General features: G+C 30.7%; 4 protein-coding genes across 5 annotated transcripts in view; 3 read left to right on the top strand and 1 right to left on the bottom strand.

The window, feature by feature from the left end:
• Positions 1 to 4522, top strand: part of LOC127069702 (carboxypeptidase B-like) — a 6305-nt gene extending 1783 nt beyond the window's left edge. Inside the window, exons 3-10 of one of the 2 annotated variants that reach the window (XM_051007026.1) lie at positions 1031 to 1408; positions 1477 to 1576; positions 1989 to 2094; positions 2199 to 2360; positions 2452 to 2659; positions 2915 to 3145; positions 3247 to 3431; positions 3748 to 4522. In XM_051007026.1, coding sequence (XP_050862983.1) covers positions 1031 to 1408; positions 1477 to 1576; positions 1989 to 2094; positions 2199 to 2360; positions 2452 to 2659; positions 2915 to 3145; positions 3247 to 3431; positions 3748 to 3923 — 1546 coding nt within the window. In that variant the 3' untranslated portion in view covers positions 3924 to 4522. The remainder of the gene's footprint in view (positions 1 to 1030; positions 1409 to 1476; positions 1577 to 1988; positions 2095 to 2198; positions 2361 to 2451; positions 2660 to 2914; positions 3146 to 3246; positions 3432 to 3747) is intronic. The other variant, XM_051007038.1, reaches the window with a different exon arrangement.
• Positions 4523 to 4990: 468 nt separating this feature from the next.
• On the top strand, positions 4991 to 8918 carry LOC127067016 (transmembrane protease serine 9-like). The gene is made up of 8 exons (XM_051001457.1): positions 4991 to 5075; positions 5183 to 5471; positions 5600 to 5921; positions 6016 to 6170; positions 7316 to 7449; positions 7620 to 7929; positions 8278 to 8584; positions 8668 to 8918. Exons 1-8 carry the CDS (start codon positions 5033 to 5035, stop codon positions 8818 to 8820), a joined length of 1713 nt encoding a protein of 570 aa, XP_050857414.1. The 5' UTR covers positions 4991 to 5032; the 3' UTR covers positions 8821 to 8918.
• Positions 8919 to 9156: 238 nt separating this feature from the next.
• Positions 9157 to 12603, top strand: LOC127067010 (transmembrane protease serine 9-like). The gene is made up of 7 exons (XM_051001444.1): positions 9157 to 9299; positions 9377 to 9683; positions 9802 to 10108; positions 10190 to 10355; positions 11337 to 11670; positions 11747 to 12062; positions 12153 to 12603. The coding sequence occupies exons 1-7, from the start codon at positions 9221 to 9223 to the stop codon at positions 12318 to 12320; spliced, it is 1677 nt and encodes a 558-aa protein (XP_050857401.1). The 5' UTR covers positions 9157 to 9220; the 3' UTR covers positions 12321 to 12603.
• Positions 12604 to 12660: 57 nt separating this feature from the next.
• LOC127072936 (carboxypeptidase B-like) lies at positions 12661 to 16652 on the bottom strand. The gene is made up of 6 exons (XM_050988050.1): positions 16236 to 16652; positions 15799 to 15993; positions 13903 to 14036; positions 13603 to 13778; positions 13275 to 13503; positions 12661 to 13051 (listed from the first exon to the last, which is right to left on the bottom strand). The coding sequence occupies exons 1-6, from the start codon at positions 16558 to 16560 to the stop codon at positions 12689 to 12691; spliced, it is 1422 nt and encodes a 473-aa protein (XP_050844007.1). The 5' UTR covers positions 16561 to 16652; the 3' UTR covers positions 12661 to 12688.
• Positions 16653 to 16940: the final 288 nt, after the last annotated feature.

The raw sequence follows: 16940 nt of genomic DNA, 5'->3' as shown, positions 1-16940 counted from the left end.
AAATGTTAAATAGAAATATTGAGAGAAAGAGAGAGAAAAAATAAGATGATCTTCGAAACGTAAACAATTTTTCTAAGATCTTACTAGGACTTTTCTAAGATATTATATTACAAAGGATATTAAAAATTAATGTAGTAATTATGTCAAAAAATATTTGATATAATAAAATAATCGTTAGTACATGAACAATCTTTTTAAAATCTTATTTCTGATCAACTATAAATTAATCTAATATTTCATATCTTGAAACGTCGAGATATAAATTAATGTGATAATTAGAAATTGTTAAACAAAACGGAATCTGAACAATCTTCCAAGGAGTCACGACTATCAATCAAACTCATCATCCTATTCATTTTTATATCATACATAAAACAATTAACAATTTTACACTTTTAATAAATTTAAAATATAAGCATAAATTATGTATAAATATATATATTCTCTCTAAATTTATTTACGACCTTGATAATCATAATCAGTATAATGTAATCGCTTCCGAGTTATTCGATGCACGTAAAAGAAGATCAGCAACCAATGAACGAAGACTCTACTTGTTCCACTTCGTCCGTTTCGATCCGGTCAGCAATAAACGACGAAGTGGACCGAGCGAACAAGCTTCTTTTGTTTTTAATGTTTTATTCTTCCTTCTTTTAGAATGAACCGAGATACAAGTCGGTCGCGAAAAGATGCGTTGAAGACATGAAAAAAGGGGGAAGGATGCTGTATTAGAAATTAGTTAACGATTCCCAAGCGATAAATGTCTCATTAGAAGCCTCTTAAATGATGTTCGCTAACGATCAATCGCTTTCTCTCAATACTACCCTTCTTATTGAAAATTAACGTTTATTATAATATCTAACATACTTTCTACAGAGACGAGGTGTCTAATTTTCTTCTTGTTTTTGTTTTCTGTTGCAAAACATAAACATAAATCCATTCCTCACGTTGAGTTTGATTTATTTATCGTTCGACTTTACGTGAAAATAATATCGATGCACTTGTCATCTCTTCCATCGTATTCTTTCAGTTTTATTATTAATAAAGACGCGGAAAAATCGATACCTATCGATGTATATGATGATGAATATGAAGATGAAGACGAAGAACTTGAAAAATACAGAATTTCATCGAGAAAATCGTCAGACGATAATAACAGAGCATTTTCTTTATTTGGTACCGTTGAATCTGTTTTCTCAGCAATGGCAAATAGTCTGAATAATATTGTAAATAGTATGATGGGAACACAGACGAAGAGTTCAGTTATGCGAAGCAACAGAGTCAGTTATAGAAATCATCAACTGATAAGAATATTTCCTATAACTGATGAACATATTAATGAACTCCGTGAGCTCAGGGATTCTGAGCCTGACGATATTAAATTTTGGAATGATCCCATATCGAATAGGTAAAATAAAAAAAGTAATGGGAACATTCTTTTGAGTTATGAAAAATAATTGAAATTCTTTTAATCAGGACGACCGACGTCGTAATCGCACCGGAAATTGTCTCGGATGTAAAGGAATACTTGAAGGGTCATCAAATTGATTTTAAAGTACTAATATCGGATCTACAGGTACTTATATCGTTTAATTAACATTGATGTTCTCTTTTTGAAACAAAAAAAATAAGAACAAGGATAATTATTCACTGTCGTTTCAGTGACCTTCTTAAATAATCTTAGTAATTACTTAATTAGCACTTTTCAACTGACTTTTTTATTCGTGATTTGACGAACAAGAGGAGCGATATATTCTTTGACAAGTTATAATTATTCAACTATAATAGACCAGAAAGGAGTGCCAGTTTCATGGTTGACTTTCTTTATCTAGCATGAGAAGTCTGTTAAACGTTGAAACGATAATAGTTATATACTCCTCTTTTATTTCCAAATGAACATATATAAATCATAAAAAACATTCTGTCCCAAATAGAGAGAAAACGTTTTCGTTATTTGCCCTAACGACTTAGAAACTTTTTTGTCTTAGAAGACGATCAATTATCAAAATCCAAAGATGTCTAAGGAACAACGTGCTGATCTTGTAACCAGTCAAGGACACACCATGACTTGGAGACGATATCATCGATATGGGGGTACTATTTTCTTTTCTCTAGGACAATAGAATATTATATAAAATAAATAATAATATGAAATAAATGATAATTAAATAATAAATAAGAAAACTTGTTTTTCTTAGAAATCCTTAGATATTTGGAATACCTTGCATTCAGATATCCAACTTTGGTTGAAATAATTACTATCGGTCATAGTTATGAAGGATTACCAATAAAAATGGCGAAAATATCGACAGGTCCTAAACGTGACGGTGAAGCAAAACCTGCGATTTGGATCGACGCTGGTATGCATATATTTTTTCTTTTTAATGGTAATAAAGGTTCTCTCTTTCGACAATAAAACATTTTTATTTCCCGGTTCTGTTATTCGATTAGGAATGCATGCCCGAGAATGGATCAGTGTTGCCGTTGCAACCTACATATTAAGTCAATTGGTTGAAAAAAATTCATCTTATACGAAATTGTTGGAAGTTTCCGATTGGATGATATTACCTGTAGCAAATCCGGACGGATATGAGTACACACACACATATGATAGACTATGGAGAAAAACTCGAAGTTATCATGGAGATCGAGAAGCCAGGTAAATAAATATACTTCAACTATTTTCAATATTTGAGCAATACTTTAAATAATAATTTGAACAATAATTTATTTAAAAATCATTTTTATCTGCTATGGATATATCAATGTATGTGATACGATGTAATTTTACAAATATGATACATTATAAATTTTAATATTAAACATTATTGAAACTCTGAAAATCTCTATCTTAATAGAGATATCAAGAATGAAAGAAGGAAAAAAATCTAAATAAAAATTTTAATAATTTAAGATATTCGCCATCGAGTTTGTTTCATTTAATGTCACACTATACCAAATGGTTTTGGTCGAAATGCGAAGGAGTAGATCCAAATCGAAATTTTGGATATCAATGGGGTGAACGTAACAATGGTGGAACTAGTTTAGATCCTTGTCACGAAACTTATGCTGGTCCTTATGCTTTTTCTGAACTTGAAACTAAAGCAATTGCGGAATATATTATGGCTAATCGACAGAACATTAGGTAAAATTTCTATAAAATATCAAACATATATGTTTACATTTGTAAAGGATACACGTATAGCTACGTATGTATCTATTTCCATATGTGTTTAATTTTTTTAGAATGTATTTGACGTTACATTCGTATGCACAAATGTGGTTATCACCTTGGGCTTACGTTAGAAATAGTCCAGCTGATTATTCAGAATTAACAAACGTAGCAAAAAGAGCTGTGAACGCTATAGCCAAAGTTCATGGTACCCATTATCAAGCCGGTCCAGCAGCTGATCTCTTATATCCAACCTCAGGTATAAATTTCCAATACATCGATAATAACATTATATTAGAAATTAGAAAACTTATCATTTTTCTATTAAACTTTTTTATCAATGATTAAACTTAGATAATCATCATCTTTCATGATGAGTGGAAAGTCCAAGTCCAATTAATAAAGAGGGAACTAATTGTCCAGAGATAAGCTAGAAAAATAATCGATTGTTCTCGCGAATATCTTGTTGATAAAAAGAAGATAACATAGTAGATATAGCGGAGGTTATAGATCTAAAGCAAAGAAAAATATAAAAAGATATTTCAAAATATGATTTAATTTATTTTTTTTTTTAGGAGCTTCGGACGATTGGGCCAAAGTTACGGCCGGAATAAAATATGCTTATACCGTCGAACTTCGCGATCGTGGAACTTATGGTTTTCTACTTCCAGCAACGCAAATTGTACCAACTGGAAGAGAAATTTGGGCTGGAATACGAGCGATCGCTCGTCTAGTTACATGCAACACGTAACGCTAATCTTCTTACGTGAATCTCTCGACTACTTGATTTTAATAGGAAAATTATCTATATTTTATATCTATAGATCAATGATAAATTTAGATAGAATTTGTCTCGAGTACAACATTATTTATGTACACGAAGTTTTCATTTATAATATAATTTTTTTTCATTAGAACATTTATATTATAGCTAGTCAAAATTTAACATATTAGATATTTATGTACTTTGAAAGTTATACGTATATTCCCTCTCTCTCTCTGTCTCTCTCTCTCTCTCTCTCTCTCTCTCTCTCTCTTTCTCTCTGTCTCTCTCTCTCTCTCTCTCTCTCTCTCTCTCTCTCTCTCTCTCTTTTAATCTTTTAGATCAAACAAATTCTAGATATACAAAATAGAATGAATGCACCACTAATAGAATTTATTCATTATTGACAACCACAAACTACTCAGGTTTTTATATATTTTTCTTAATTAACCTAATAATTTTATAACGATATTATTTATATATAACACTTTCAAATGGTTTAATATAAGACTTGTAATAAGATTAATAAGATAAGATTTCTAACAATGTACTTGAGCATACAACTGCCATGTGTACAGATATAATATTGTTATTATTATTACTATTATCATCATCATCATTATTATATTATTGTTATACTTATATTAATATACACATATTAATATTAATATATAAATTATTTATGTTTGTTAAATATAAAATTGGTTTCTTATTCGATGGTATTTTAATCTTTACTAAAAAAGAAATAAAAATTTTTCAAAATTATTTTTCAAATTTATTTTAAATTTGAAATAAATCTTGTAATAAAATCATATTAATTGAGTTATGTAATAGAAATGCCTTAATCGTATTAAAATTACTTCGTTATTAATATTAAGATTATTACATTGAAAGAGTATACATGTATATTTTACCGAAAAGCATCAGCAAACACTTGTATAATAAAGATCAATGACATAATATCTTTTTTTTTGAGTACTTTTCTTATCAAAATAAGTCTAAATCTAACGATATTCTTATCAGATATCACTAGTATTTCACCTTATATATATCGACAAATTTTGGTCACTTTCAGTTGTTAAATATTTTTCATAATAATGTTAGTCAAATTCGTTCTCGCTACTATCCTGGTAATCCAGGGTAAGTATTCAAAAAAAAGAAAATTACTCTACTCAACGTATTAGTAAAAGTAGAAAAGAAAAAGAAAAAATAACAAAAGAGAATTGAATTTTTACAAAAATTTGTAGCATGTTGGGCCACACCCTTAAGCCCGCGTATCACGGGTGGAAATAATGCCGAACCAGGCCAATTCCCATATCAAGTATCCGTTCGCTGGGCTTTTCCACCTTTTCTCTCTGCCAGACACGTTTGTGGTGGATCTGTCTTAAACAACAACTATGTGTTAACCGCTGGACACTGTGTCTTTAAGTTTGGATCCTACAGTGTTGCAGTTGGTAAACACTATCTTCTTCGATCCGAAGAAACTGAACAAGTCATCAATGTCGCAAAGGCGATCGTTCACGAAGGCTACAAAGGGTAAAAATATCAAATATCCCTATATAAAAATATCAATATCCCTATGAGATATCAAATAATATTTTTCTTCTTCTTTATCTTTATTTATTTTTCTCTTTCTCTCTACTAACAAATATATCGTCTTTCAGAGGCATATCTCAACATGACATTGCTCTATTGAAATTGCAAACGCCATTGAATTTTAATAAGAGAGTCGTAGCAGTCAGTCTTCCTGCTCAAGATAAACAAGTAACTGGAAATGCAGTTCTTACGGGATGGGGCTCGGTATCGACGAAACTTAGGCCAATACTTCCGTCTGTTCTTCAAACAGCTGTAGTCCCTCTATTAAGTAACGATGAATGCTTGGTTAAACTCCAATCCGTCAAAAGTATCACTGGAAAGAAACCACAACTTTTCTCAACTCAAATTTGCTCTAGTGCTGGAAGTAATAATAATCTTTCTGCTTGTTCCGTAAGTTGTTGAAAGAACAAATTCATTATTGAAAATTTATTAGAAATTTCTTTTTCTTTGCGATCATGATCTTTAATATCGATTATCTTTTTAGGGTGACTCTGGTGGTCCATTGGTTCAGTTTGTTGATAAAAAACCTGTCCAAGTTGGTGTCGTCTCGTGGGGAACTTATCCATGTGGACATGGCTTGCCATCAGTTTATACTCGCGTCGCTTCTTACGTTAAGTGGATCAAGGAACATACGGCTTAATTGATAAGATTTTGTTACGAGAATGTAAATTAATTTTTGATAATGACAATTGATCGAATTTGTAAAAAAGGAAAAAATCATTTTAATAAACTATAATTAATCATATAATTAATTATGCCTGTGATTTAAATTATATAATCATAGCCTTAATGACATAGCCTTAATTTTTGGACTTTCATAAAATTACTTTAATAAATTACATTTAAAATCCGATAAAAAAAAACCGATTTATATTTGATTAATTTTATAATGAAACGAACAGAATAAATATAGAACTTGATGACCAACATATACTCTCGTTTCGTATCCGTAGATATTGTTTTTGTATTTTTCTATTTAATAGATAATATATCGCAATTGATCATAATGAAATAGATAATAATAAAAGTGATTAATTGGAAAAAACTCTTAAATGCAATGATTCAGTATATCATTGAATTTATTCAAACAATTCCAAATAAAAGCAATCTTAAAAAGCTAACGAGTTTATCATTATCTACCGATTTCTTCTTTATTGATATATCGTTCTTTCTTTTCAATAAAAATCCTCTTTATTAATATATCATTCTTTCTTTTCAGTAAAAATCAATGAATCGTCTTTGTTCGATCTTTATCTTAACGAGGATTATATTCTATAATATTCTTCATGAAAATTTATTGATAATCTTCTTTATCTTTCAAATATATCCATTTTTAATTTCAGACACGATCTTAAAAATTATTACTAATTATCATTCTTTTTAAATGATTTATTTTAATTATTTTGAAAATTAAATGAAAAAAAAAACAGAAAAATCTATAAACTTTTTTCTTAAAATAGCTGCAGAGAGAGTTCTTTAAATTTGTCTAATAATATTATAATATTACAAAATTATCTAATAATATTCTATATTTAATTTAAGAAATGATCAAGTAGTAACAATAGAAATAGGATTAATTGTTTGAACATCGAAATTAATTACGATAATATAACATCAGAATTGTAACAAAAGATATCGGAAGTATAAAAAAATGATTGATCAATCACAATGGAAGGTAAGCAGCTCGTCGCGTAAAACAAAACCTTTTCTTATCTTACTTCTACCGTAACTCAATTGCAAGATGTATAAAGAATTTCCTTTTCTTTTTTTTTTTTTTTTTTAAGTATAATCATTGATATCTCGCTACTGACGCATTGGAAAACGGACTATATAAACCAAAGTAGAAAATCGAAATGCACATTAAACAACATGATGAAGCTTATTCTCTTCGCAACACTCTTCGTGGCGGCTCTTGCCGGTAAGTACACTTATATTTTAAATAAATAAATAAATAAATAATTGCAAGAAATGAAACGATATAATATAAAATAAAAGAAAAAAAGATCAACTAAAGAATTAAAATAATAATTATTATAATAAAAAAGATTAAATTATATAATTTTCTAATATAATTATTATAATTTTCAGAGAAGCCCTATCTAGGTTTCAATTTACCCTTATTTTCTCCACGTATCGTTGGTGGATCAGACGCAGAGAAAGGTGAATTTCCCTATCAAGTATCCTTGCAATGGGGTTATACTTGTTATACTAGTAAACACTTCTGTGGTGGATCGATCTTAAACGAGAAATGGGTTCTAACTGCTGGACATTGTATTAACGCTGTTCCAAGTATAGGAAAATTGTGTGTGAAAGCTGGAAAACATAACATTCGTTACTCCGAGAGTAGCGAACAAACTGTTGAAGCAGAGAAGTCTGTTGTACATGAATCCTACCCAGGGTAAGTCGGACTTAATCATTATTATTAAAATATTCGATCCTTCGATGTCGATTCATAAAATGAAAAAGTTTATTACGATATTTATCTATGAATAATCATAAAAAAAAATTTAATTTATATATATAATCGAGTACATTTATAAATAAGATTTTCTACTTACAATAAAATGACAATTATTTATGAATCAATCGAATAAATATGATATTATATAAAAAATAACTTTTATCATTTGGATTGATTCATAGATAAATATAAGTTATTAATAAGAAGTTTATTAAAATAAAGTAAGATTTATGAATAAACCGGATAAATAACAAAACTGAATGATCGAAATTTTCTAAATTTCAGTGGTGTTGCTCCTTTCGACCTAGCTCTGATAAAACTAAAGACACCTTTAAAACTAAGCAAATCAGTATCCTTCATCAAGTTACCAAAATATGAAAGCATACCAAAAGGTAATGTCACTCTCAGCGGTTGGGGATCAGTATCGACAACTTCTATCGCAAAGATGCCCGATGTTTTACAAAAAGCGATTCTTCCAACTGTCGATCTTGATAAATGTAAAGAAGCATTATATAACATAATTGGACCATCGCCTCTTCACGACACTAACGTTTGCACTGGTCCCTTGACCGGCGGATATTCAGCTTGCAGTGTAAGAATTAGTTTTAGTTAAACCATAAAACCTAATATTTCTAGAAACTATTTTTAACATGATGTTCCCGTTCGAATTTGTAGGGTGATTCTGGTGGCCCCCTCGTTCAGAATTCTACTGTAATTGGTATCGTTTCTTGGGGTATCATACCATGTGGTACTTATGGTGCGCCATCTGTCTATACGAGAGTTTCTGCATTCACTAATTGGATCGAAGAGAAGATTAATAACAATTAATATTTCACTGGATACTTTTAACAGGATACTTCCAACCGATCACTTTCACTTTCGCTAATAACATTTTTTTCTGCAATAAAGAAATTTTAAAACATTTATCTAATCGTACTTTTTTATATTAAACATTCCTTTCCAAGCAAGAAAATGTTATTTATTGTTTATATTGCACTCATACAATAATACAATATACATACACTTATCGATTTATCTTTCCTTCGTTTTTCCTCTATCTTATTTCTATTGAAATTCAATTACGATTTTCTTATTGTTTTCTTTTTTTTTATTCTTCTTAATATAATCATCGATATCTCGCTGTAAACTCATTCGAGAACAGCATATATAAAACGAAGAAGAAACTCTAAATGCACGTCAAATGACACGTGAACGACATTAAACAACGATGAAACTCATTCTCTGTGCAACACTTTTCGTGGCGGCTCTGGCCGATAACTTTATATATGAAAATAAACTTATAATTAGTAATTAATCCAAACAACTAAAAGATACAACATTAAAATAACAAGAAAGAAAAACTAATAATTATTATTATTTTCAGAACCCTATCCAGGTTTAAAGACGCCATCATTTTCACCACATATCATCAGTGGAGCAGATGCAAAAAATGGTGAATATCCTTATCATGTTTCTTTGCAATGGGGTGCAACTGCTTCTAGGCTTCAACATTTTTGCGGTGGAGCGATCATAAACAAGAATTGGATTCTAACTGCCGCACATTGTGTTTCCTCTGTCCCAACTTTCGGAAAGTTCGTTGTGAAAGCTGGAAAATATAATCTTCGTTCTACCGAGACTGGTGAACAAACTGCTATTGTAGAAAAATCCATCGTACATGAATCTTACATGGGGTATATTAAACTTAATCATTCATGTTCAATCAAACATTAGCTCGATTTGTCAAATAAAAAATTTTTATTACTATGAAAAAAAAATAATAATAATTGATTGATATTTTATAAATTTCAGTGGCGTTGTACCCTACGATATAGCTCTCCTAAAACTAAAGACACCATTATTGTTGAACAATGCAATATCCGCAGTGAATTTACCAAGTAATGGAAGCATACCAGACAAATATTCATACTATTTTCTTAGCGGTTGGGGATCCATATCGACTACTTCTACCGCAAAAATGGCTGATAATTTGCAAGAAGTGGCTGCTACGCTTCTACCTTTCGATCAATGTGCTAATACCTTGGAGAAATTGATCGGATCATCACCTCTTCACGAAACCAACATTTGCATTATACCCATGAACGAAGCAATTTGTCATGTAAGAAATAGTTCTGGTTGAACGATAAAATAGAATATATGCTGGGAACATTTTAATGAGATATTCTTGTTTGATTTTCAGGGTGATTCTGGTGGTCCTCTCGTCCTTAAGAAATCTTCTAAAGTATTTGAAATAGTCGGTATCGTTTCTTGGGGTATCTTACCATGTAATACTCGTAATACACCATCCATCTACACCAAAGTTTCTGCATTCTCTGATTGGATCCAAACCAATATTAATACTAATTAATTGTTCATTTATTACTCTTGAAAAAATGTTTCTAATCGATAAATTTCACTTTTTCTAGTGACTTTTTCCTGCAATAAAAAAGTTTTTAAATATTTATCTGATCGCATGTTTTTTATGTTAAAAATTTTTCTTCAAACAAGACAATATTTTTTAATTGACATTATATTTTATTATTACAATTGTACGACAATACGATACATGTATGTATTTACTGATTAATCCATTCTTAATCTTTTCTCTATCTTCTTATCTTATTATTTATAAACATGAATGAAACGATAAACTAGGACGTCATTTCCTTGTTTCATTTATCAATTTTCTAGATAAGTAGTTTATTAACTCTATCATATTTTCTATTGATTTATAAATAACAATCAAACATGCGGAAAAACTCTTTAATCTAATCCTGACCTTTCCAAAGATAAAAGAATCAAGGTCCAGTACTCCATAAATAGAAATCCTGTGATACATAAAACAACAAAAAGGAACCAGTTCTGATCTATTGATGTAGAAACACGATATAATAGAAAATCAAGTTCCTCCTCCACAAAATGATCTTCCGCATCCGCTCTAAGCTCTCACTTAGACTTCAGAAAACGATCATTCGATCTTGAATGTTTACAGTCAACGAATCGTGCAAAACAAAAAAAATTGATTAAAATTAATTAAGATTTCAATGATGATCGATATATTATCGTTGTTACTTCTATATCTAAGTGTGGTGACTTGTAAAAATATTGAAGGTAAGTGAACAAATTTTTCAAGATCAGAACATTTATACACACACACGAACATTTTATATGTATATATATATATATATATATATATATATATATATATATATGTATATATATATGCATATTATATTAATAATTAATAATACATACATTACTATACAGTACATCAAATTAAAAGAAAAAAAATTAGAATTTCCAAAAATTTATTTCCATTCTTGTTGATAAATCGATCTATAAATAAGACAATCTCATGATCATAGAATTTCCACAACGATCAATGATGCTAGCCCAAAGACCAACAAGAATAGTAGGTGGAAAGAATGCAGAGAAAGGATTGTATCCTTGGCAACTATCCATTCATTGGGGTGATCCTTTACGTAAATTACCACAAAGACATATCTGTGGTGGAAGTTTGTTAACAGCAGGCTGGGCATTAACAGCCGGCCATTGTAAAACTCTGGCACCGAAAAGCGGAGAATTTCTTATTTTAGCAGGCAAATATAAGTTGGGTGTTCTCGAAGATACTGAACAAAGTAGAAAGGTTGTTAAAGTTTTTGTCTATCCTATATATAACGGGTGAGTAATATTTTTTGCAAGGATTTCTCTAATATTAAATTTTATTTTAATTAAAAATTATACAAAATTTTGTTAGAACCGTCGCACCTTACGACATAGCACTGATGAAACTAGAATACCCATTCGAATTGAATCCATTCGTGTCAACGGTTCTCTTACCATATCCTGAAACTATTCCCAAAGGAGAAGCTATATTAACTGGATGGGGAAGTATAAGTAGAACGAAACTTCCAAAAAATCCAGAAATTCTTCAAGCTGCCACATTACAAATATTAGATTATAATTTGTGTAAACGTACGTTGGACAAGAGTTTACGTCACGAACGTCGAAATCCTTTAGATCCAACAAATATTTGCACAGGACCACTCGATGGTAGTTTATCAGCTTGCAAGGTAAAATTCGATCGTTTGTGATACGTATCTACATCTTCCATTCATTTTTATTAACAATTTTCACCACATTTTTTTTTCTTTTCTTTTCAGGGAGATTCAGGAGGGCCATTGGTGTCATTAAACGCATTTGGACAAGCAGAAATAATCGGGATAGTTTCATGGGGTCTTTTCCCATGCGGTGGCAAAAATGCACCGTCGGTTTATACCAGAGTATCAGCATACATCACATGGATCTCCTGGCTAATGTTGAATCATTGATGATTCGATACGAATAAACTTCAACGATAGAACCAATGAAAGGAACGTTCTTGAAATTGTTTTATTATAAATATATTTTATTGTTAAATAAAAAATAATTATATTATATATGTATCTATATAGATATACTACCTGACTGGTACTGATAAATAATAATTCGATAGATTAATAATAGAAGATTATGGCATTTGTAGGTTTTGACATGTAACATACTATCTAATGGCAACTCGTTCTGTATATATATATATATATATATATATATATATATATATATATATATATACCTACTTAAGTAAAAAAAAAAAATATCGCTTAAAAGTAATACGAAATAAATATCGAATATATGTGTATATATCTATTTTCAATTATTATAATAATTTGCAAGCTTCAGTGATAACTTGCACAGCAGCTAATGCTTCTTTAGCAGTAGGAACGATAAAACGCGCTGGTAGAACAAAACCATAAAACCCTGTATCTCTCAATTCAATTGTATAAGAATATTTGATTTTTAATATAGCCTTCGCCCAATCATCGGATCCACCTGCTGCTTCATACAAAGTTGTTGCACTGTTACCAACAGTATACGAACTCGCTGCTACGTCAGCTTTTTTCATTGCTTTGGCAGCATTACGACCGATTCTATCAAGATCAGCGTAATCTGGTGGGACACGACGATCATAACCCCATGGATACAAGAAATATTGACCATAACTGTGGAACGTTAAGTATGCCTAAAATAAATTAAAAAATAAACAAAAATAAAAAAAGAAAAACTCATCATGTTATCAACAGAATCGATTATTTTAAGAAAAAAAAAAAAAGAAAGGAAAAGAAAGAAAGAAGATCCTAATTTCTTAAATCTCGAATACAATGACACAGTGAAACTTTCTACTCTTTGGAAAGTTAAAATTAACAAATACGTGACTGACCAGCATTTTTTGAATAGAAACCAACCTTAAAATCAGCTGCACTAGCCTCGAAGAAATTCCTAATAGCATTTGTTTCCGGTTCAGAAAATGCAGCAGATCCAGCAAAGATATCACTACAAGGATTCCTACTAGTACCCAATCCGCCCCACTTGTATCCGAAATTACGATTGAGATCTACACCGGCACATTGACTACCTGCATAATTTCGTCTATTTTTTCGCCAGAGACGATCATTCGTGAATGTGTATTCGTATCTAAGAAAAATAACAAAAAGAAAAAAAGAATAAAAATAAAATCGTCATACATTCTTGTGACCAAGAATAACTATTCAATTTATATATGTATATATATACCCGTCTGGATTGACAACAGGAAGGATATAATAGTCAGCCTCCAGAGACTCGCTATTTTCAACGAGATAATCAATGATGTAAGTTACAGCTGCTGGGGATATCCATTCTCTAGCATGGGTACCACCATCGATCCATAATGCTGGAACACCAGCCTTTCCATTACTAATCCTAAGAACCTAAATAATATAAATTAATTTATAAAGAAAAGTATTTTCACATTTTCGTATATGTATATATATATATATATATATATATATATATATATATATATTTCTTTTTTTTAAAAAGAACTCTATATACCTTCAAAGGTCTGCCTTCAGCAGAATTACCAATGTTCATGACAGAACAAACGTCTGGATAAGTTTGTGCTAAGAAATCGAGATATCCATAGATATCATCGAGTCTATGATAACTCGTCCATTCCATCCTATGACCTAATCATAACATCTTCATATTATTTGTAAGATTACATTCTGTTTATGTTGGAAATGATAAGTGGCAAGAAACCACTCCATAGATTCAGAGTACGACAAGCGTATAAGATAAATAATTAAATCAATGAATAAATATAAATATAAAAATAAATAAATAAACAAATAAATGTATATGTATGTACATGTGTATGTGTGTGTGTGTATAAAAATAAATAAATAAATAAATGTATGTATATATATTACTAGTTATAACGTATGTATGTATATGAAAAATATGAAGAATGAAAATTACAAGATTCTGAATCGACAGAGTGGATTGCACAGCCCAAAAAGCTCACCCCTAAAATGCCAAGGGCCACCACCTCCAACATAGTACGCATTAGCTATGGGATAACGAAGAGGACGAGGACGTGGATGATATTTACTTCGTTTTTTGACCACCATTCCCTGCCACCAAGCGTAACGAGCTAAAAAATTGCTACGATTCTGAATCCAACTATTTATTTCTAATTTTCTGATCAAACGCCAATGAAAAAAATTGTCTCGAAAATTTTCTCAAAACTGTAACTTTCTCGATTTTCCTCGAAATGAATGAAATTACAAAACGATCTATAAAATGATCTTCACGTGTTTACTAATAATTTTTATGTTTGATAGGACCATATCGGTGAATTACAAACAAATTTACTTTGATTCCTAATCCAACTATTTATTTTTAATTTTCAAAGATTCATCGATAATTACTTGGAATATTATCTCGACATTCTAACATCGTTGATTTACCTTATATCTTCTCACTACGAAATGAAAGAAATTAGATTAGAAATCGATCGATAAAATGATCTACATATCTTCACTAATAATTTTGATATCACAGGATAGTATAGGTAAATTGAAAATGGGATAGAGAAAACGCTGAGTATGACTGTAAACGATGATTAATAGATCAAAGAGAACGTTCTAACGCACGTTCACGTGCCTGAATTACAACTACATATGTATTTACATACACTCGCACATGCTTTCAACAGGTATAACTGTTTACGTTGAATCGATATTGTCGCACCGAACTCACGAATCTGGGTTACTAGGTTCAAACCATTATAGAGGTCAACGACACTTACGAGATACTTATAAATTCGGTCAAAATTTTCCAATACATATCAAAATGAAATTTTAATGGGATATTACGAAAGAGGAAATATTTTTATCATCTATTAGCTGTTATCGAATATACCGAACGTTTCATTACTTTAGATAATTCTTTGTAATTTATTATCGTCTATTGCAATGATCATCATATTATAACTATCATTAAAAATTATTACTTTCTTTTCTAATTTTCGATTAGTGAAATTGGCCGACGATCTATGGATCAAGAACAAAGAAATCGAAGGAAACCTCTCTATTGGAAAATCACTTTCTAATGGGTGATCTAGTAAGAGTTTCGATTTATTTTCAACAGCTTTCTTCGATACGTGATCAGTGTCGATAATGAAGTAACGATTATGTGCATTCGCATAAGTGATTGTATGAGAGAATGTTAAAAGAAATGAAATCCATTTCAATGGAAGAGTATACTATTATTTCTTCCTTTTTGTTTTCTAATCAATAATAATAAAGCAAAAGACATTAAAGAGAAAAAAAAAGAAGAGAAGAATTGAATGATCGATAAGCAAATGTGATTTATTCGAATATGACAGGCAATGAGCGAGCAGCAGAGATAAAGAACAAAACAAAATAAAAAACAAATCTATCGAACCTTTGCGTCCCTCTAATTCCTCCATTAATTCTTCCGACAATGGTGGATTTTCTTCGTCTATCGCTTTCTGTAGATCATTGATCACAACGTCATATCGAACGTTCTTTTCTCTCAAAATTCTTGATACTCTTGGTATTGCATCTTGCCTCACCATTATATCCATGGTAGTATCGTTACCAGACCAAACTGAGAATACTATTTGTGAAAAAATAAAGAAAAGTAAATAAATAAAAAGAAACAGAAACAGAACGAAAAATTCATACGTTACTCGAATCAAATCTATAACTTAACAAATAAAATAAATTAATTCACATCGAAGACGTAAATTCAATAAATCCAATAAAAAAAAATAATTAAAAAAAACGAAAATAACAATAATAATAACAATAACAATAATAATAATAATACAAAATAAAAAAAACAATGTATCTACTAACATCCAGTTTCCTCAAATTCAGAAAGGACACCCGATTGGAGAACAGGTTGTCCGTCGGCAGGACGAACCCTCCACAATTGAGCCCCATCGTAGGTAACCTTAGCCTCACGAATTCTCACAGCTCTGCGAACGTTCGATCTCCCATCGAAGGAAGATTCCTCAACGATCTCGATCCAGTCTGGTATAACGAATTCCCTTTTATGTCGATTAACAGCAGCCGAGTCGACGACGTTTTGTGTCAATGAAAAAAATGTCAAAACAAGGAAGACAACAGCCCACCAACATTTTCTTCCTCTTTTAGAATAAGAAGTTTTCTTTTCAGCCATTGCTAGACTGAGAGACACTGTCCTTCGAAGATCGGTTAGCTCAGCTTTTATAACGTTCGATCCGGTCGACGATCGGGGAAGCCGCTAACGGTATCCACTCTGCGCCTGCTTGCCACGAATTCCGAGGATCTTTTATCTCTCTCTCTACCTCCTTCTCTCTTCTTCCCTCTCTTTCTCTCTTTCTCTCTTTCTCCTTTAGTCTCCCTCTTTCACCTTTCTTTGTTACTTTTCATTTAGCACAACAAGAGACGACTCTCTTTCGAATTCGAAATCGCGAATACGTAAGAAACTCGTGAAAAATAAATATCGCTCGTCTTCTTTTTCCTATTCCTTTTTCTTACTTTTCTTTTCCATGCAACAAATCTCCTAAATTTTCATTA

The sequence above is a fragment of the Vespula vulgaris genome, chromosome 1 (genome assembly GCF_905475345.1).
Source record: "Vespula vulgaris chromosome 1, iyVesVulg1.1, whole genome shotgun sequence".
In the NCBI taxonomy this organism is placed as follows: Eukaryota; Metazoa; Arthropoda; class Insecta; order Hymenoptera; family Vespidae; genus Vespula; species Vespula vulgaris.
Note: the sequence above shows the minus strand (reverse complement) of the source record. Positions and strands in the feature narration are given on the sequence as shown.

Coding starts and splice junctions, on each gene's coding strand:
- LOC127067010 (XM_051001444.1), top strand. CDS start 9,221: ATGAAACTCATTCTCTGTGCAACACTTTTCGTGGCGGCTCTGGCCGAT. Junction 9,684..9,801: donor GTACATGAATCTTACATGGG/GTATATTAAACT, acceptor TATAAATTTCAG/TGGCGTTGTACCCTACGATA. Junction 10,356..11,336: donor AACCAATATTAATACTAATT/AATTGTTCATTT, acceptor TCTATAAATAAG/ACAATCTCATGATCATAGAA.
- LOC127072936 (XM_050988050.1), bottom strand. CDS start 16,560: ATGGCTGAAAAGAAAACTTCTTATTCTAAAAGAGGAAGAAAATGTTGG. Junction 13,779..13,902: donor CTGAAGGCAGACCTTTGAAG/GTATATAGAGTT, acceptor TATATTATTTAG/GTTCTTAGGATTAGTAATGG. Junction 13,504..13,602: donor CCTGTTGTCAATCCAGACGG/GTATATATATAC, acceptor TATTTTTCTTAG/ATACGAATACACATTCACGA.
- LOC127067016 (XM_051001457.1), top strand. CDS start 5,033: ATGTTAGTCAAATTCGTTCTCGCTACTATCCTGGTAATCCAGG. Junction 5,076..5,182: donor TACTATCCTGGTAATCCAGG/GTAAGTATTCAA, acceptor AAAAATTTGTAG/CATGTTGGGCCACACCCTTA. Junction 7,450..7,619: donor CTTCGTGGCGGCTCTTGCCG/GTAAGTACACTT, acceptor TATAATTTTCAG/AGAAGCCCTATCTAGGTTTC.